Source organism: Euprymna scolopes, chromosome 46, assembly GCF_053919585.1.
Source record: "Euprymna scolopes isolate OS-2025 chromosome 46, ASM5391958v1, whole genome shotgun sequence".
Taxonomy (NCBI): domain Eukaryota; kingdom Metazoa; phylum Mollusca; class Cephalopoda; order Sepiida; family Sepiolidae; genus Euprymna; species Euprymna scolopes.
Genome location: NC_136527.1, coordinates 4,019,041 through 4,041,708, shown reverse-complemented (window position 1 = coordinate 4,041,708; position 22,668 = coordinate 4,019,041). Strand labels below are relative to the sequence as shown.

At 34.3% G+C, this 22,668-nt stretch overlaps 1 protein-coding gene across 1 annotated transcript in view; it reads right to left on the bottom strand.

Moving 5' to 3' along the window:
• The window catches only part of LOC145270580 (uncharacterized), a 36,854-nt gene extending 20,354 nt beyond the window's left edge, over positions 1–16,500 (bottom strand). Inside the window, exons 1-3 of the mRNA XM_080126210.1 lie at positions 16,338–16,500; positions 12,455–12,657; positions 2,657–2,801 (exon numbers count right to left, since the gene is read on the bottom strand). Coding sequence (XP_079982336.1) covers positions 2,657–2,801; positions 12,455–12,657; positions 16,338–16,377 — 388 coding nt within the window. The 5' untranslated portion in view covers positions 16,378–16,500. The remainder of the gene's footprint in view (positions 1–2,656; positions 2,802–12,454; positions 12,658–16,337) is intronic.
• Positions 16,501–22,668: the final 6,168 nt, after the last annotated feature.

The window sequence follows — 22,668 nt, the reverse complement described above, 5'->3', positions numbered from 1 at the left end:
TGAGTGCACAGTGAATGAGGCATAAAAAAAAAAGAATGACTAAGTTCAGCATTCTCCCCCCCCCCCCGCCATTTAGCTCCAAAAGTCCCCAGGGGACGTCAAATCCTGGTGAAAATTGTTTTATCGTTATTTCCATGGCAGATGCTCGTCTGAACTCCAATCTCTGGTCCCCCCTCGCCAATCTTTCATGAAAAACACCCGTCTAGCTGAATCCACTGTGAAAAATTTCCCCCACTCCATATCTGTGCCTAAATCAAAACGCAGATTCCATGAACAAAGCTTCTTTCTTAGAACTGCACGCCTGTGGAACTCTGTTCCGTCTGCCTGCTTCCCTCCAGACTACAACTTGGTTGTCTTCAAGTCCAATGTTAACAAATTCCTAATGAACCGCCCCCTTAAGTAAACATTTCAGCAAATCTCCTCACTAAGGTAATGTACTTACAATAACCCTTATCCCTGAGTGGCTTCCGGGCCTTGATAAGTGGTGATTACTGTGTAAAAAAAAAAAAAAAAAAAAAAAAAAAAAATGGACAAACGGTGCAGTTTTAGGCCTTAACATATGTAAATTTGAGTTCTGCACCATGCAAAAAAAGAAACGACTAAGTCCATCATTTGTCCCCCATCCATTTAGCCCCAAAAGTCCCCAAGGCCTTAACATATTTAAATTTGAGTTCAGCACCATGCAAAACTACTAAATGTGTTGGACAAATATGGTAAAATAGTCCCAAAAATTGTTTTTATTAGATCTAAAAAGAGCCCCTGGGGTACACCCAAGAGTTATCGCGAAATATAGACAAACAAAATTATATATTTAAACGTTGTCTTAAGGAGAATTACTTCCCATCACCCTGGAAAATCTCATCAGAATTCAGGTGATTGTTCACCCCCCCTCTCAGTACAGGCCAATAATTCTCCTGTGCGTAAGTTGTTTGAATCTGTGTTAAATAGAGAAGTAATCAACCATCTCATCAAAAATAACCTTCTTAGTGACACACAATATGGTTTCCGTTCTGCTAGATCTACAGCAGATGTGCTTACAGTTATATCTCATAGGATTAGTGAATCTCGACGGAGGCAACCTTTCTAAGGCAATTGCTCTTGACATATCAAAGGCCTTTGATAGGGTATGGCATGAAGGTTTACTTCACAAGATGTATAGCTGGAAATGTCTTCTCAATTATTAAATCATTTCTTTCTGATAGGTTCATAAGAGTAGTAGTTGATGAGCAAAAATCAGAAGCTCACAGTATTAATACTGGAGTTCCTCAGGGGTCCATTCTGGGCCCAACTCTTTTCCTGATCTACATTAATGATCTTCCAAATCACATCCTTACATCATTTGTAGACATTTATGCTGACGACACTACCATTTATGGTAGCACATCTAAGACAGTAAACGACCAAGTTCTCTCCAATTCTCTCTCCTCTGATCTTGAGCATGTGGTAACCTTTATCTTACAGAAGAGATGTTGCCAGTTTGTCTCTGCTGTATCATTATTTTCATGGAAAGTGTTCGACTGAGCTTCAATTTATGGCCCCCCCCTCGCCAAACTTTCACAAGAAACACCCGTCTAGCAGAAAACACTATCAATAATTTCCCCCACTCTTTATCTATGTCTAAACCTGAACGTAGATTCCATGAACAAATCTTCTTTCTTAGAACTGCACGCCTGTGGAACTGTCTTCCGTTTTCCTGCTTTCCAGCTGACTAGAATATGGTTGTGTTCAAGTCTAACGTAAATAAGTTCTTGATGAGCCGTTCCATATAAGTTAACAAATTTACCGAATTTTCATTACTAACCATTACTATAATGTCCAATTTCTACTGTACACTCTTTAACCCTTATCCTCGAGTGGCCTCTTGGCCTTGATTAGTGGTGATGCCAATGTAAAAAAAAAAAAAGAGACCAGTTACAACTTTTCAGAAAGTTTTATAAAACTCCAAGGCATCAATTTTTTTTAATAAGCACAATTTTAGCCACTTTAACCCGAAAGGCATCCGTTCGGGTATTTCTGTACTCATATCATGTTTAATGTTTGTGCAAAATTCCCCAAAAATTGAAAGTGGTAGTTATTGAGAAAAGTGCGGACGGATGAACAAACGAGGGAACCAACAACTTATATAAAAATAGAGATATAAAGATATAACATTAATAAATTTTTTTTTTTATCACAATCATGCATGTTTCATCTCTTTTGGTCAAGATCAAAGTGTAGTATCTGTTCTTCAGATGCTGCACTTCATTTTTTTACTACGCTGGGGCAGCTTGTAAAATAAAAAATATCAAAGAAAACTTCTGCGACATTTTTGGGTAAAACTTTCAAGTTAAACTCAATTTTATCCTATCTTTTGCTTATTAAATTATTGGATGAAAGTACAGAATAGTTAACATGCCCCTCTCTACATTAAGAATTCGGGACAAGATCAAAGTGTAGTATCTGTTCTTCAGATGCTGCACTTCATTTTCTTGTTCTCTTTCGTTAGAGGAGAAATCCTTCACGACTGAGACAATTTTTATTTTTGTACCTTTTCTCCACGTTAAAAAACGACCCTGGTGTCTAACTCTGTCCCGTGGGGAGGCATAGTAAATAGGTACATTAAGACTTGTCAGTGTGACTATATATTAAAAAAGTTAGGGGTATGGTGATTACTTACTGGCTTTCGTTTTTTTACGCGTTGATTTTTCTGTTTCTGTTTTGTCGACGAGTAAGTCTAACGATTCTTCTTCTGTTTCGTCATAAGAAGGCAGATTTTCTAAGATGGAATCGGGTAATTTATCAAGGTCTTTCAATTTTTCAGCCTGAAATTTATAAATAAAAAGAAACAACTAACATAAAAAAAGGAATAAAAATAACACTGCCGCAGTGGTTAGAGTACTTACAACAATTTATGTTTCATCACGGAGCTCAGCAGTGAAGATATATATAAAGAAGAGAGAGAGAGAGAGAGAGAGAGAGAGAGAGAGGAGAAAGTGAGAGAGAGAGAGAGAAGGAGAAAGTGAGAGAGAGAGAAGGAGAAAGTGAGAGAGAGAGAGAGAAGGAGAAAGTGAGAGAGAGAGAGAAGAAGAAGAAGAAGAAAGTGAGAGAGAAGAAATGAGAGAGAGAAGAAGAAAGTGAGAGAGAGAGAAGAAGAAAGTGAGAGAGAGAGAAGAAGAAAGTGAGAGAGAGAGAGAGAAGGAGAAAGTGAGAGAGAGAGAGAAGGAGAAAGTGAGAGAGAGAGAAGGAGAAAGTGAGAGAGAGAGAGAGAAGGAGAAAGTGAGAGAGAGAGAGAGAAGGAGAAAGTGAGAGAGAGAGAGAAGAAGAAGAAAGTGAGAGAGAAGAAATGAGAGAGAGAAGAAGAAAGTGAGAGAGAGAGAAGGAGAAAGTGAGAGAAAGAGAGAGAGAGAGAGGAAGAAAGGTAGATATAAAAAGAGAGAGATAGGCGTATATGTATGTACGTATGTATGTCTGCCTAAAACTTTCGACCAAGGCAACAGATTTTCACGAGATCGGTATCGTTTTGAAGCTCCACCCTTTGGACGACAAATATAAAAAATTGGCCAAAAAATATAAAGTGTTGTTCTGTGGTTTCACAAAAGAAGCCAGGACAGAGGTCTCAATTGATTATGGCGTTGGCCATTTCATGTTTCATCACGGAGCTCAGCAGTGAAGATAGAAGAACTCTTGAAGAAAGAAAGGTATGAAGAATATATTATTATTCTTATAAAAAATGATACTTTTATGTAAATATGAACTGTAATATATACCCGTGTGATAACTGATACAACATGACTCAGTTTATATGTCGATATCATGTCCCTTGACCATACAACAATACATACAATTTATACTGTTATAACGGGTGCCGTTTCGAGAACAATATATATCATCCTCTTATCCCTGTAATACAATTCTTTTGAATATCCCTCATATATAACACAACGACCTTCGTCAGGAGTAAACTCCATGTTTTTTTTTATCAACTAAGAAAAAGGGGTTAGCTCTTTATTGTAAGAAATCGGACTTTGAGGTTGAGGGTTTGCCTGTAAATTATGAAAAAAAAAAAAGGTCAATTTCAGGGGTCACTAGAAAGTCTTAAAAAGTACCCTAGTGACCCCTGGAAATTGACCATTTTTTATAATTTACGGATACACCTTCTAACCCACAGCCGATTTCTTACAATACAGAGCTAACTCCTTTTCCTTAGTTGATAATTAAAATCTCACATGTCCATTTAAATGTATGTATGTATGTATGTCTGCCTAAAACTTTCGACGAGGCAACAAATTTTCACAAAAGAAGGAAGAACAGAAGTCTCAATTGGTTATGGTGTTTTGTTATTTCCTGTTTCATTACGGAGCTCAGCAGTGAAGATAGAAGAACTCTTGGAGAAAGAAAGGTATGCAGCATATATTATTCTTCTTATAAAAAAATGATACCTTTATGTAAATATGAATTGTAATATAAACCCGTGTATTATTATTCTTCTATATGAACTGCAATATATACCCAAACCTATTTATCTATCTGTTCAATGTAAAAATAGTTTATTTATTGTTTTTAGAATAAACAACAATGGGTAACAATGGTTTTTAGCTTAAGATGTTTATATAAATTAGCTAGGTTAAATATAAACAAAATAATCTTGAACAGGCGTACAAGTTAGAGGAGGTTACGTTTAAGGAGACGTGTCTTTTAATCGGTTACGTCACCGGAACTGAAGTCAAGAGGTCGGGAAGTTTAGAGTCGAGAGTTGAAGTTTAGTCATGCAAGTGAATAGATGTACTTGAAGCCAGGAAGTTTTTGGTCACGGAAGTGAACAGACGTGTTTCAAAAAGCCAGGAAAGCGAGGCTGTAAAGACCAAGCATGTAGACACGTAAAGCAGACTCCTTGTGAAGACCATTTGAGACAGCTGAAATAAATTTATATTTTAAAAACATAAAGTGTTGTTCTGTGGTTTCACAAAAAAAGAAAAACAGATGTCTCAATTGGACGGTGTTGGTCATTTCATGTTTCATTACGGAGCTCAGCAGTGAAGATAGAAGAACTCTTGGAGAAAGGAAAGGTATGAAGCATATATTATTATTCTTATAAAAAAAATGATACTTTTATGTAAATATGAATTGTAATATATAACCGTGTGATAACTCTCTTACTTAGGACGTGGCTGATGGAACAAGAAGTTAAGTAAAGGGTTCCGTCCAAATTCCCGAGTTCAACAAGATACACCTGGAAAAGGTCAGAGGTTATATCCACCGAAACTTTGTGAAAATCATATTCAAGACAAGAACAGTAGTCCGATGAATCCAAATAATACAAATAACGGGTTTTATCATCATTTGAAGTGTGAGTACATTTTTAGACACACTGTACTTCTTAATGTTTTCCCTTTACGTATGTACATAAATCTAAGACAATGGCAGAATTGTTAGAAAATGAGCCCAACAGTGAAGATAGAAGAATTCTTGGAGAAAGGAAAGGTATGAAGCATATATTATTCTTCTTATAAAAAAAATGATACTTTTATGTAAATATGAATTGTAATATATAACCGTGTGATAACTCTCTTACTTAGGACGTGGCTGATGGAACAAGAAGTTAAGTAAAGGGTTCTGTCCAAATTCCTGAGTTCAACAAGATACACCTGGAAAAGGTCAGAGGTTATATCCACCGAAACTTTGTGAAAATCATATTCAAGACGAGAACAGTAGTCCGATCAATCCAAATAATACAAATAACGGGTTTTATCATCATTTGAAGTGTGAGTACATTTTTAGACACACTGTACTTCTTAATGTTTTCCCTTTACGTATGTACATAAATCTAAGACAATGGCAGAATTGTTAGAAAATGAGCCCAACAGTGAAGATAGAAGAACTCTTGGAGAAAGGAAAGGTATGAAGCATATATTATTCTTCTTATAAAAAAATGATATGTTTATGTTTAATATGAATTGTAAAATATACCCGTGTGATAACTCTATGATACAACATGACTCAGTTTATGTTAATATGAATTGTAAAATATACCCGTGTGATAACTCTATGATACAACATGACTCAGTTTATGTTAATATGAATTGTAAAATATACCCGTGTGATAACTCTATGATACAACATGACTCAGTTTATGTTTAATATGAATTGTAAAATATACCCGTGTGATAACTCTATGATACAACATGACTCAGTTTATGTTAATATGAATTGTAAAATATACCCGTGTGATAACTCTATGATACAACATGACTCAGTTTATGTTTAATATGAATTGTAAAATATACCCGTGTGATAACTCTATGATACAACATGACTCAGTTTATGTTAATATGAATTGTAAAATATACCCGTGTGATAACTCTATGATACAACATGACTCAGTTTATGTTAATATGAATTGTAAAATATACCCGTGTGATAACTCTATGATACAACATGACTCAGTTTATGTTAATATGAATTGTAAAATATACCCGTGTGATAACTCTATGATACAACATGACTCAGTTTATGTTAATATGAATTGTAAAATATACCCGTGTGATAACTCTATGATACAACATGACTCAGTTTATGTTAATATGAATTGTAAAATATACCCGTGTGATAACTCTATGATACAACATGACTCAGTTTATGTTAATATGAATTGTAAAATATACCCGTGTGATAACTCTATGATACAACATGACTCAGTTTATGTTAATATGAATTGTAATATATATATATGGAATCCATATTAAATAGAGAAATAGTCAACCACCTCAGCAGAAACCACTTTCTTAATGACACACAATATGGTTTCCGTTCTGCAAGATCTACCGCAGATGTGCTGACGGTTATATCCCACAGGATTAGTGAATCTCTTGACAAAGGCTTCCTTTCTAGGGCAATTGCTCTTGACATATCAAAGGCCTTCGATAAGGTATGGCATAAGGGTCTACTTCATTAAATCATTTCTCTCCGATAGGCTCATAAGAGTAGTGGTAGATGGACAAAAATCAGAGGACTGCAATATAAATGCTGGAGTCCCTCAGGGGTCAATCCTGGGCCCAACTCTCTTCCTGATCTACATCAATGACCTCCTTAAACACATACTTAAATCATTCGTTGACATCTATGCTGATGACACGACCATCTACGGCAACACATCAAAGGCTGTAAATGACAAAGTTCTCTCTGATTCTCTCTCCTCTGATCTCGAGCGTGTGGTTCAGTGGGTGAAGATGTGGCTGGTTACCTTTAATGCATCCAAAACCAAACTCCTATCCTTACATCATCAACGCTCTGATCCCCAGCTGGCATCAATTGGGATGGATGGCTCTCGTCTGGATGAGGCCCCGTGTTTTGATAAGCTTCTGGGTTTGACCTTTACTCCTGATCTGAAATGGAACACGTACATCAAGTCTGTTGCCAAGGTCGCTGGAAAGATGGTGGTGTCCTTCTACCGCTCCAGAAGATATCTTACTACTGATGCAATTCTCTATCTATATAAAAGCCAAGTACGTCCAAGGATGGAATACTGTTGCCATATCTGGGCAGGAGCTACTAAAAACAGCCTATCCTGCCTTGACAGAGTACAAAATAGACTTCGTGTCTTAGTGGGGGATGCCCTTTTCTCTACCCTGCGACATCTCTCCCACAGAAGAGACCATTTCCATGGCAGGTGCTCATCTGAACTCCAATCTCTGGTCCCCCCTTGCCAATCTTTCACGAAAAACACCTGTCTAGCTGAATCCACTGTGAAAAATTTCCCCCACTCTATATCTGTGCCTAAATCAAAACGTGGATTCCATGAACAAAGCTTCTTTCTTAGAACTGCACGCCTGTGGAACTCTGTTCCGTCTGCCTGCTTCCCTCCGGACTACAACTTGGATGTCTTCAAGTTCAATGTTAACAAATTCCTAATAAACCGCCCCCTTAATTAAACACTTCATTAAATCTCCACAAATGTACTTGCAATAACCCTTATCCCTGAATGTCTTCCGGGCCTTGATAAGTGGTGATCACTGTGTAAAAAAAAATATATATGTGTGTGTGTGTGTATAAAGAGGGAGAGAGAAAGAAAGAGAGAGAGAAAGAAAGATAGTGTGTGTGAGAGAGACAGAAAACGATATAAAAATATATACTAATGCATGTAATTTAATCGTTGATAGGGAGATTAAATAAAATAGTGATGCGGGATAAATATACTCTTTATACCTAGGTATTTCGAAGCCTAATGCTTCTCATCATATGAGGAGAACAGGTGCTTAGTGACATAGTTTTTCTTATATATAAGCTGCACCTCAATTGTTGAGCTTTGCATTTATGTAAATATGAATTGTAATATATATATACATTTTTTTATTATTCAATTTTCACCCCAAACAAGGCACAGTGCCACTTTGAAGCAGGGGGCTACTATCAGGGACTTAATTTGCAGGGGCATTATGAAGAGAAATGAGTAGAAAGATGTTTGTTCACATTACACTTGAACTTCTGCATATCATTGCAGTTGCGAAAACAGAATCCCGGAAGGGAGTTCCAAAGACCTGCAGTTCTGGGGAAGAAACTATTGGAGTAAAAGGCTTTCTTGCACCTAGGGATCTCTACTGTAAAGGGATGAGACTTAGTAGCTTGTCGGGTTTGTCGGGGGTAGTTACGTCGGGGAGGTACAAGTGTTTGCAGTTCGTCAGAGCATTCACCACTAAAGTATTTGTAGAACAGGCAGAGGGATGCAACATCTCGTCGATGGAACAGAGGCTGAAGCCTAGATGACAGTTTAGGACCTATCAGGTTGGCGACTCTCTTTTGAACCCTGTCCAGGAGCGAGAGACAAGCAGCAGATGCACCAGCCCAGATGTGACAACAGTACTCCATACATAGGTGAATAGTGGCCTTATAGAGGTACAGGGTACTTTCAGGCGTAAGTAGTTTTCTAACACGGTAGAGGGAGCCAACCTTCCTTGCAGCAGCCTTGGCAATGCTCTCAATGTATCTATTCCAGTTCATATTCCCTGTAAACGTTAGGCCGAGGAGTTTAAAAGAAGTACTTTCAGACAATGTGTTCTTGGCCATTGCTATTGGTGGTAGAGAAGGTTTCTTGTAATTATTGAAGGAAACAAGCTTAGTCTTAGCAGCATTGAATGTGACCGTCCATTTTTGTCCTCATTCCACTACAGATTGAAGGTCATCCTCTAATGTTTCTGCCATTTCCTTGGATATGTGTTCATTTGTTTTCCCCTCATATCTGTTATAGAGAGTGGTGTCATCGGCAAATATACCCATCTCAGAAACAATATATCCGTGTGATAACTCTCTGATACAACATGACTCCATTTATACGTCGATATCATATCCCTTAGCTAAACAACAATTTATACAGTTATAAGAACAATATCTCCATCCACCTCACTGTATAATAATAATCCCAGATGACTATATAATACTACGGCAATGTAATATAACTGTTTTAGAATATAAACAGTTGTTCTATGGTGAGCTATTTCTTGGAAAAAGACCCCAGCACAAGCCCAAAAAATATATAGTTTAAGGACATATCCAGGACTCCTCCCCAACAATGGAAGATCAGATACAAAACAAATTTGAATTTATAAGGCAAAGAACAAACTTGAATTTATAAGGCAAAGAACAAACTTGAATTTATATGGCAAAAAAACAAACTTGAATTTATAAGGAAGGCAAAAAACAAACTTGAATTTATAAGGCAAAGAACAAACTTGAATTTATAAGGCAAAAAACAAACTTGAATTTATAAGGCAAAAAACAAGCTTGAATTTATATGGCAAAGAACAAGCTTGAATTTATAAGGCAAAAAACAAACTTGAATTTATAAGGCAAAAAACAAACTTGAATTTATTAGGCAAAAAACAAACTTGAATTTATTAGGCAAAAAACAAACTTGAATTTATTAGGCAAAAAAACAAACTTGAATTTATTAGGCAAAAAAACAAACTTGAATTTATTAGGCAAAAAAACAAACTTGAATTTATAAGGCAAAGAACAAACTTGAATTTATAAGGCAAAAAAACAAACTTGAATTTATAAGGAAGGCAAAAAACAAACTTGAATTTATAAGGCAAAAAACAAGCTTGAATTTATATGGCAAAGAACAAGCTTGAATTTATAAGGCAAAAAACAAACTTGAATTTATAAGGCAAAAAACAAACTTGAATTTATTAGGCAAAAAACAAACTTGAATTTATTAGGCAAAAAAACAAACTTGAATTTATTAGGCAAAAAAACAAACTTGAATTTATTAGGCAAAAAAACAAACTTGAATTTATAAGGCAAAGAACAAACTTGAATTTATAAGGCAAAGAACAAACTTGAATTTATAAGGCAAAGAACAAACTTGAATTTATAAGGCAAAGAACAAACTTGAATTTATAAGGCAAAGAACAAACTTGAATTTATAAGGCAAAAAAAATCCAATCTTGACTGCCTTTCGGGGCTCGTGGCGCAATAGATAGAGACGTTGAATCTCTACGGTTCTAGGTGATCATTGTCTGAAGATAGGGGTTTCAATCCTACACAAAGTAGGGGAATAGTTGGCCAAAACGTGGTGAGACAACAACAACTATGGAAGGCAGTAATTATTGAGGATGCAGTTATGAGACTCAGCATTCCCATCCATTCGCGATTAACCACTTGAAGAAGGCCATAGGAATAGTGGGTTGAAACTATAAAGATGAGGATAATAGTCCGCAAATAATATATTCTGTATAACTGTTATGCTGGCCTGTTTTCCGACTGATGAAACACTCGTCTTGCCAGAACCACTATCAACAATTACCCACACTCTTTATTCGTGCCTACACCTAAACGTAGATTCCATGAACAGGGCTTCTTTCTTAGAACTGCTCGCCTGTGGGACTCTATTCCGTTTGCCTGCTTTCCAGCTGACTACAATCTGATTGTCTTCAAGTCCAACGTAAACAAGTTCTTATTGAACCGTCCCCCTAAGTAATCCAAGTTATAAAATTCCCACTAATGTTTACTATGCTTAAATCACAATTAACCCTTATCCTCGAGTGGCCTCTGGGACTTGATAAGCAGTGACCCCATGTAAAAAAAAAAAGTTTAATAGAACAATATACTCCTTTTTTTTAACAAAGGCTGTTTAAACAAAACATCTGTAGAAATTTGCATATTTATACCTTAAAGAATCAACATAAAATTTGTTGCATATACACTTATTTAAAAATATACAGAAAAATCTTTATGATGTATGTACTCGTCACAGAACGAAGATGTCATATTCTAAAAATCATGTAAAGTAATGCCTCCTATTTTTTTTTCAACCCAAACGAATCAGAGGGGATGATGACCGAACATACATTCATGATCTATTAGTTTCATCTCTCTATTGTCATACATTTAGAATTACACTTGTTATCAAGACAAAAAAAGGTGTGTCCAACAGCTTCTGCCCAGATATTGCAACAATACTCCGTTTTAGGATGTACCTGCCTACTTATACAGATAGAGGATTGCATCGGCAGTGAGATAACTACTGGAGTGATAGAGTGATCCAATCATTTTTCCAGCAATCTTGGCAACAGATTTGATGTCTGTGTTCCATTTCAGATTAGGAGTAAAGGTCAGTCGTAGAAGCTTGTCAAAACATGGAGCTTCTCCTAGACGAGAACCATTCATTTCAATTGGGGCCAGATGGGGATCAGAGCGATGGTGATGAAAAGGGAGGAGCTTAGTTTTAGATGTATTAAAAAATATACAGAAAAAAATTTTTATTGTAAACGTTTTTTTTTTTTTTTTTTTTACACGGTGGTCACCACTTATCAAGGCCCGGAAGCCACTCAGGGATAAGGGTTATTGCAAGTACATTACATTAGTGTGGAGATTTAATGAAGTGTTCACTTAAGGGGGGGGGGCGGTTCATCAGGAATTTGTTTGCGTTGGACTTGAACACATCCAGGTTGTAATCAGGTGGGAAGCAGGCAGACGGAACAGAGTTCCACAGGCGTGCAGTTCTAAGAAAGAAGCTTTGTTCATGGAATCCGCGTTTGGATTTAGGCACAGATAAAGAGTGGGGAAAATTTTTCACAGTGGATTCAGCTAGACGGGTGTTTTTCATGAAAGATTGGCGAGGGGGGACCAGAGATTGGAGTTCAGACGAGCACCTGCCATGGAAATAACGATAAAACAAGGATAGGCTCGCAACGTCTCTTCTGTGGGAGAGAGGTTGCAGGGAAGAGAAAAGGGCATCCCCCACTAAGCCACGAAGTCTATTTTGTACTCTGTCAAGGCAGGATAGGCTGTTTTTAGCAGCTCCTGCCCAACGTCGTGAAAGATGAGAACAGATGAATCCAAATAATATCAATTTCTACTATTATATAAAATCCAAATAATATCAATTTCTACTATTATATAAAAGAAACGGCACTTCTGCATGTCAGTTGCAAATTACAGTAGTCCGATGAATCCAAATAATACAATTCATTTTTATTACCTTTTGTTTTTGGTTGCGTTCTTGCTGATTCTTTCGTTTGAGTTTTGCGTTGGCCTTTATCTCTTTGATGGTTCCTTTTATCTGTTTTATTTCCCCAATCGCTTTGTCCTTGCTGGCACCGAACCCAACTTCTTCTGGTGCATCATCATCATCGCTTGAATCTCCAGCTTCCGGAAAATCTCTCAACATTTTCTCATCTATTTCTAAAAAAATGAAAAAAAAATAAAACGCAATATTACATACCTAATGTGCTTCAACAAGTCATATCTTTTTTATTTGTGGGTCAATTTTTTAAAAAATAAAACGTAATTAATTTTTGCCGTTCGTAGGAAACACTGTGAATACGAGTTAGCATATAATTATAATTTAATTATTTTTATTTGCCAACATAATGTGTTGGATAGAATGGTAGGTGTTGATGACCCGAACATAACAAGCGTATGCTGTATTTTCGTGAACATCGGCAATATTACATACCTAATGTGCTTCAACAAGTCATACCTTTTTTATTTGTCGGTCAATTTTTAAAAGAATTAAATTGATGGAAATAGAATAGAATAAGCATTCCAATGATGTTAATTCATTTTGCTTTTATGCGTTCAATGATGTTAATTCATCTTGCTTTTATGCGTTCAATGATGTTAATTCATTTTTCTTTCATGTGTTCAACGCTTGCTAAGAGTTGATGTCCCTAATTTTCGAGAATAGAATCTCTTTTTCAGGTGGAATTATCTCCCTTTTGAAATCTCCTGTATTTTACAATCATTTTCATTGAATTCTATATTTTTTTTAATAATTTTCTACCTTATCGATCTTCGTAATTTTTGGATATAATCATCTTAAAAATACGAGGAATACGTAGATACAATTGTTTTCATGTGAAATTCAGTTTTACGATTTCCGAAATTTCGTTCTGATAGTTTATTAAAAGTAGAGAAAAAAAAATTATAGAAACGAAAAAATGGTATACAATTTAAGAACCACGAGGTTTATGAAACCAATATTTGAATTAGTCTCATTTTACGAAATATGACAGCCTGAAATAGCAATTTCATATAAAAGAAAAGAAAAAAAAGTATATTTTATAAAGAAATATTTCTCACGACTGAAAGATAATTTTGCAAGTAAAGAATTTATAACATGGATATTTTAAAAAGTGTTGATTGCATGGAATTTAAAATCAAAGCATTTACTGAATTGAAAAGGCACGAATTTGAGAAAAGTAGAGAATGGTTAAGAATGGCGGGTTTAATCTGAAAGTCCATCTTTCAAACTTCATTGAAAGCATTGCCAGGACCGCTGTGAAGAAGGTAGGTTCTCTTTACCATGCTAGAAAGCTACTAACACCCGAAAGTATCCTGTACCTCTATAAAGCCACCATTCGCCCATGTATGGAGTATTGTTGTCACATTTGGGCTGGTGCATCTGCTACTAGTCTCTCACTCCTAGACAAGGTTCAAAAGAGAGTCGCCAACCTAATAGGTCTGAACTATCATCCAAGCTCAGCCTCTGTCCCATCAACGCAATGTAGCATCCCTCTGCCTTCCTGTTCTACAAGTACTTTAACAGTGTATGTTCCGACGAGCTGCAAGCACTACGTAAATACCCCCGACAAACCTGACAAGCAGCTAAATCCCACCCCTTCACAGTAGAGATCTCTAGATGTAAGAGAGCCTTCTACTCCAGTAGTTTCTTTCCCAGAACCGCTAGATTTTGGAACTCCCTGCCAAGTTCCTGCTTCCCCAACTGTACTTACATGCAGAAGTTCAAGTGTAACATGAACCGACATCTTGCTGCCCAACTCCCCATCTAGTACCCCTGTAGCCTGTGTCCCTAATAGTAGCCCCCTACATCAAAGTGGCAATGTGCCTTGTTTGGGGTGAAAATGTAATTAAAAAAAAGTTCTGATCTACATCAATGACCTCCCTAAACACATACTTAAATCATTCGTTGACATCTATGCTGATGACACGACCATCTATGGCAATACATCAAAGGCCGTAAATGACAAAGCTCTCTCTGATTCTCTCTCTGATCTTGAGCGCATGGTACAGTGAGGGAAGAGGTGGCTGGTTACTTTTAATGCATCTAAAACCAAGTCCCTATCTTTACATCGTCAACGCTCTGATTTCCACCTGTCATCAACCTTTGCTCCTGATCTGAAATGGAACACGTATATCAAGTCTGTTGCCCAGGCCACTGGGAAAATGGTGGGATCCTTCTATCGCTCCAGAAGATATCTCACTACTGATGCAATTCTCTACCTGTATAAAAGCCAAGTATGTCCAAGGATGGAGTACTGCTGCCACATCTGGGCTGGAGCTGCTAAAAACAGCCTATCCTGCCTTGACAGAGTACAAAATAGACTTAGTGGTTTAGTGGGGGATGCCCTTTTCTCTTCCCTACAACCACTCTCCCACAGAAGGGACGTTGCAAGCCTGTCTTTGTTTTATCGTTACTTCCATGGCAAGTGCTCGTCCGAGCTCCATCTCTAATCCCCCCCCCTCGCCAATCTTTCACGAAGAACACACGTCTAGCTGAAACCACTGTCAGTAATTTCCCCCACTCTTTATCTGTGCCTAAATCAAAACGTAGATTCCATGAGCAAAGCTTCTTTCTTAGAAGTGCACCACGTCTGTGGAATTCTCTTCCATTTGCCTGTTTCCCACGTCCAACATAAATAAATCCCTGATTAATCGCCCCCTTAAGCAGGACACTTTATCAAGTCTTCAGTTCCAACTATTTCTACAATATTATCCCATTGATTATTGTACACACAATAACTCTTATCCTCGAGTGGCTTCCGAGCCTTGATAAGTGGTGATCCCCCATGTAAAAAAAAAATAAAATAAAATAAAATAAATGTTATAAAAGGCAAGATAAGTTACTTTTCTACCTAACTGGATATGTTCTTAAACTGGCTCAATATATGTTACCGTGGCATGACATATATTCGGTGGGTTTTTAACAGTATTTTATCTAGTTTTTTTTATTTTTAACTCATTTTCCAAAATTTGCTGTGTCAAAGAGAGAGTCGGGCGCCATTTTTAATTTTCCGAAACTGTATGTTTTTCGAGCTGAATAAAGATGTTACATTAAATAAAAACTCAAAAATTCAAAATGGCGCCCGACACTCTCTTTAACACGGTAAGTTTGGGAAAAGGTGTCATAAATAATAAACTAGATAAAATACTATTTAAAAAAACACCGAATATATGTCAACTTATGTAACGGTAACATATATTGAGCGAATTTCTAACAGCATTTTGTCTAGTTTATTATTTATAACATCTTTTCCTGAACTTAGCGTGTTAAAGAGAATGTCGGGCGCCATTTTGAATTTTCCAATACATCGGTAAACACGGTATGCTTTTCGAGCTGAATAAACATGTTACATTGAATAAAAACACAAAAAATATATCCAGTTTGGTAGAAAAGTAACTTATCTTGCCTTTGATAACATTTATTTGTTATATATTTGTTTTTTGACAACTTTTTCGAATCTATGTGTACAGTAATACAAACCCTCTTGGCCTTCGGGCCAAGATTAAAGTGTAGTATCTGTTCTTCTTGTTCTTTCTCAGTGGAGGAAAAATCCTTCACGACTGAGACAATTTTTATTTTTGTTCCTTTTCTCCACATTAAAAAACGACCCTGGTGTCTAACTCTGTCCCGTGGGGAGGCATTGTAAATAGGAACATTGACCATGTGGAGATGCAGAAAAAATAAGCACGTGTTTAGATTATATATATATATATACATATATATACATATATATATATATATATATATATATATATATATATTGCTATTTTCAAAATAATGCTCGTAACACCTAAACAAAAAAACAATTAATATTTATAAAAAAAATACATTAACTTACCAGTAACATTTGAATTCTCTTTCTTGTCTTTCTGGACCATTTTTATTAACGATAAAGTTTGTTTTCATGAATATTTGCATTTAAGAGTTATCTCCCCTTTGATAAGAAAACTTTCACCAGACGGCGCTGTTTACTCTGATTTTTTTTTGATTTTTTTTTAGTACTCGACATTATTTTTGAAAAATTGTATTTTTTTGTAAATAAAAAATGTTTGTGGTTTATAAATAAAATTTTGACGAGCATTCATTCATGTGGGGATATTGTGGCATTCTGGTATATTTCTCGAGACATTTTAATGTTGCATTACTTCCCCTGTTTTATGGGCGGTGATAGATGATTTTTGGTGTCCCCGATGAAAGATCTTCCGGCAGATATTTCTTTTTTTTTTTTTTTGTGTGTGTGTGTGTGTGTGTGTAGGTGTGTGTGTGTGTGTGTGTGTGTGTGTGTGTGTGTTTTTACTTGCCTCCCCACGAGGGCAGAATGTGTGGAAAAACAGCTCCCCAAAAAGGGGGCAATCTGGTTAGTAACAAAAATAAAAAATGTATCATTCATGAAGGATTTCTTCTCCATTAATCGAGACCAAAAAACTTTAGTGAAGCATCAGAACAGATACTACGCTTTGAGTTATATTTTTTATTTACTCTGAAAAATTTACAACAAACAGTAATAAACAAAAACTTAGGCACAAGGCCACTCAAAAATTGGGGAGGGGGTGTTTATTGTCATCCTCGTCACCGTACCTTTGATTAGCAGTATCAGATGTCGCCATTAAAAATGAGTGATAAAAATGTGACTTATTAAACTAACTATCTTTTGAAGCTTATAACTACTTGAAAAATGTAATTTAAACCCTAATCTTTTTTTTTCCAATGAGAGGAGCAAAGACCAAATTTTAAAATAATAACAGGAACTATGCAATATTTTTTTTAATCGGTTTTCTTTAAAAACGATTTCAAGAAATTCAACAAATTTTAACTTACTTCGAATATAATAAATATATATAAAAACCAAAAAACACTTACCTATAAAAAATCATTTACCTATAAAAAATCATTTACCTATAAAAAATCATTTACTTATAAAAATCACTTACCTATAAAAAATCACTTACCTATAAAAAATACTAATCAATGGGTATTTACTCCCATTCTCCATTTATTAGAATTTTTCCATATTTATATTTTTTATATTCCCTGTACTTTTTAATAAAAGAATTTGGAACTTGTACAGTTTAATCAAGACATTAAAAAATGAAAATATCAAAAAAAGTTTAAATTGTACGTATCCGTTATGGAATAAAGTTCTCCGAAAAAAATTTCACTTTATTTCATCAAGTAGTTTTTGTTTATAGGAGGGAAATGTGCATTTCTCTCCTAATAATTACTTAAATAAACACAAGGCCAAACGACATTGTTAAAACGAAATAATGATAAAGGGTTTATTTAAAACAAAGACTGGAGAGAAAGAAAGAAAGTGTAAATGTCTGTTTGAAGGTGTCGTCTGCCATCAGACTGCAGTCGTCAACAAGTAGCAGTGGGAGGGGTGAGTGAGAGAAGTCTGTATAGGTCGCTTGCTGGCATCTCTCTGGCGATCGCAGTTGAGATCCCAAAGGGCTAAAAATAGTCCTTAAGGGACCAGCTTAAATCAATGCGTCCTGCCAACCAATTGGTCAGTGTGGGCGAATCACTTTGGCACTGGGAATTGATCCGCTTATAGTAAATAGTTTGTTAATTGCTACATGTTTTACAGCGACAAAACAATTTGTTATGATACCGAGCAAAAGGTTCGATTTTAAGGATGGAAAGCTAGTATTAAAGATGGAGAGGGATTGTCGGCGCTTTAACTGGAGTTATCTCCCCGTGGCGTTTCTAAACTCCAAACAAAAATGGAAAAAAAAATCCAGGATATCTGCCTTCAACGTGCTGTCATAAAAACGTGTTTTTCCGCTGTAGAAAAAAAAAATGCGATCAATAGGGACTGCCAAAAATCACCACAGAATTACCCCCCCCCCATGTAAAATGATGTAACTTTATTATAAATTAATATTTTGTACCATTTAAAAGAAAGGCAAAATAAACCAGTAATATTTTTTTTTTATTCTTTTCATCGAACGAAAATAATGAAATTGCGAGACGAAAATCGTGTTTACATAATTGGCGCTTAAAAATACCCGTATTTAATAAATCTAGAAAAAATCAACTAACAGACAGATTTTTGTGAAATTTTCGATACTTATCCATTTTAGAATGTAATTACATATGAAATGCAGTTTCCGTAAAATATACAAGGGGAAATATTTTTTTAGTGCGAATTCCCCACCCCCATATTTATTTTTTCGAAATTCGAACAAAATATATTTAAATCTATCGAAATTTCTATTTATTATGAAACATAAGAGTTCAAATAAGTAAAAAATATTTATATTTTAAAAATTTAAATACATGTATTGAACAAAAACTCACCTGGAAATTGCAATTAAAAACTTGATATAAACTTAATATTATTATGTTTTTTTTAAATAGCGTTTTTTTTTCGAATTAATATATACTATAATCAGTAGAATTGCCAAGAAAAAGAAACTTCGTAAACATTAATTAATTTTTAAAAGATCAAAACGATTAAAATTCCATTATTTCAAAATGTTCCGTTACAACATAGGTTTTTGATTAATTGTGTTTAAATCTTTTTTTAAATATTAAGTTTTAATATAAACATGACTCTTGTCAGCTATTTTATCGCCAGATTAAAACCAATTTGAAAATATTATTGCACAAATATTAAGCATTTTGTAGCCCTCCCCCACCTCATATTTTGTTTGCCTCTTTTTACCAAACAAAATATGGAACCTCGTAGGTAACCAAATGAACATTCAGTAAAACCGTATTTCATATTTAATATACAAATTTTTTTTTTTTTTTTACACAGTGATCACCACTTATCAAGGCCCGGAAGCCACTCAGGAATAAGGGTTATTGCAAGTAAATTACGTTAGTGTGGAGATTTGATGAAGTGTTTACTTAAGGGGGCGGTTCATTAGGAATTTGTTAACATTGGACTTGAAGACATCCAAGTTGTAGTCCGGAGGGAAGCAGGCAAACGGAACAGAGTTCCACAGGCGTGCAGTTCTAAGAAAGAAGCTTTGTTCATGGAATCCGCGTTTTGATTTAGGCACAGATATAGAGTGGGGGAAATTTTTCACAGTGGATTCAGCTGTTTATAATATTATTAATTGTTAAACTGTAAATCTTAAAATCTGACAAAATTATAACAAAGATTAATTATTAATTGCAGTTTGAAGAAAATAAACAAAGGTTTTAAAAAATCATTAAGTCGCTTCTGCTTTTCCATTGTTCGTATAGTTAACACAAGTATGACGTCACGGAAACATGCGGTCCATTTTTCACAATCGTTTGGCAGACCCTATCGATCAAATTAAGTGAAATTTTTTTTTCAGAGATCTTCAGTTCAAAACGGATACATACAATAAAACCTTTTTTCGATATTTTCATTTTTTTAAATTAAACTGTACAAGTACCAAGATTTCAAAATGGGAGGCGTGAATTATTCGTTCGTGAATTATTCGACCCCCTGTCTTTCCAAGCTTATAACTACTCGAAAAATGTAATTCAAGCCCTAATTTTTTTTTCAATTAAAAGAGCAAGGACCAAGGTTTCATTAAAAAAAAAAAAAAGAAAAAAAAACAACGTGGTTTAAAAAAAAAAGGTTTTAAACTTCGAACTTTACAGGTAAATTTCTAAAAACCACAACTTTTTTTTTTAATTTGAATATATTATTTATTGACCTTTTCTCTTCAATGTGTGATATATAACACTTTGGTGAGTAAATTAATTATTTACTTTTTAATAGACATTTCAAAATGGGGGGGCGTGAATTAAAAAAAAACGTTTGTCTAAAATATTATATTCGGTTTATTGGAAAGAGCATAAAATTTCACATTGACCCTGAAAATATCGTAAAAATAGAAGCAATAGAAAAATTTTGATAGATTTTTAAAGTTTAAAAATTGAAAATTACTGAACTCGTAAAATTCAATTAATTTCATTACTATTTTTTTTTAAATATTTCTATTACTTTTTATACAACTTTAATAGTTTATTTTGGAAATATAATCCATAAAGAAAATAAACAACCCACTTTTAAAAGAGAAATTACGAGTTTTTTATATTTTATTTACAGTTCCGTGTTAGGGGTGTCAAAAATTCCTACAAAAATTCTGATACACCTAGCAAGGATTAAAAAATACCGCCATTTTAAATTCTAATATCAGATGGTCACAGAGCGGGTTTGTCTCCCTTTCTTCGAGTTGACAAATACGGTGGCCTAAAACCACCATAATACATCTCCCCTTTCTATTTCTGACATGTGTTTGCTGTCAATAAGTTAGTCAATATGGGTCACCATACTTGAAAAATGATGATATTCACTCATAAGTAAGTTTACTTGCATAAACAAACCCCTCGACAAATTTTCGATTTTTTTTTTATTCTCTTAAAGAAATACATGAGTTTTTGATTGAAAATATTTTATTTCTTCTTTATGGAATGAATTTTTTCTTTTTAAATATCTAAAATAAAACAACATTGAATGAAATAGAAAAACTGGTGTAAGAGTCCAATATTTACTGAACAATATTATCAAAATGTGAGATTCCACTTTAAAAAAAAATCAACGTTTTTTTTAAAAAAATGGTTTTAAACTTTTGACTTTACAGGTAAATTTTCACATATTCTTTTTGTTGTTGTTGTTTGAAATTAGATTATTTTATTTATTGATCTTTTATCTTCAATTTGTGATGTGTAAACCTTAGGTGAGAAAATTAATTATTTTCATTTTATACGTATGTATGTATGTATGGCTTTTATTATATAATGACGGTAGGTGTATAGGTAGATGTATGTATGTATGTATGTATGTATGTATGTATGTATGTATGTGTGGCTTTTATTATATAATGACGGTAGGTGTATAGGTAGGTGTATGTATGTATGTATGTATGTATGTATGTATGTATGTATGTATGTATGTATGTGTGGCTTTTATTATATAATGAAGGTAGGTGTATAGGTAGATATATGTATGTATGTATGTATGTATGTATGTATGTATGTATGTATGGCTTTAATTATATAATGACGGTAGGTGTATAGGTAGATGTATGTATGTATGTATGTATGTATGTATGGCTTTAATTATATAATGACGGTAGGTGTATAGGTAGATGTATGTATGTATGTATGTATGTATGTATGTATCTATGTATGTGTGGCTTTTATTATATAATGACGGTAGGTGTATAGGTAGATGTATGTATGTATGTATGTATGTATGTATCTATGTATGTATGTATGTATGTATCTATGTATGTGTGGCTTTTATTATATAATGATGGTAGGTGTATAGGTAGGTGTATGTACGTATAATATAATAGAATAAGGGAAAAAATAATGCCATATTGAATAAAAAATAAGTATAAAATAGTATAAAAATATAAAATAAAAAATATAAAAATGCTTATAACTTTTCTTTATTCGTTTTCAATTGTTGACGTGCAGGAATACAAAATAATATTATGAAAAAAAATTGTTTTACTTTTTTTACAAGTACATCATTTTCGACCGATATTTCAGTCTTCATCAGTGTAGTGATATATGTATGTATGTATGTATGTATGTATTATGGCTTTTATTATATAATGACGGTAGGTGTATAGGTAGGTGTATGTATGTATGTATGTATGTATGTATGTATGTATGTATGTATGTATGTATGTATGGCTTTAATTATATAATGACGTTAGGTGTATAGGTAGGTGTATGTATGTATATATGTATGGCTTTAATTATATAATGACGGTAGGTGTATAGGTAGGTGTATGTATGTATGTATGTATCTATGTATGTATGCATATATATATGTATCTATGTATGTATGTATGTATGTATGTATGTATGTATGTATGGCTTTAATTATATAATGACGGTAGGTGTATAGGTAGGTGTATGTATGTATGTATGTATGTATGTATGTATGTATGTATGTGTGGCTTTTATTATATAATGAAGGTAGGTGCATAGGTAGGTGTATGTATGTATGTATGTATCTATGTATGTATGTATTTGAAAATGGGGGACAAGAATTAAAAAAAAAAAAAAAAACGTTTGTCCAGAATATATATTCAGTTTATTGGAAAGAGCATAAAATCTTACATTAAACTTGCAAATATCGTAAAAATTGAACCAATAGAATAATATTGATAAATTTTTAAAGTGAAAAAATTGAAAAATATTTAACTCGTAAAATTTAATTCATT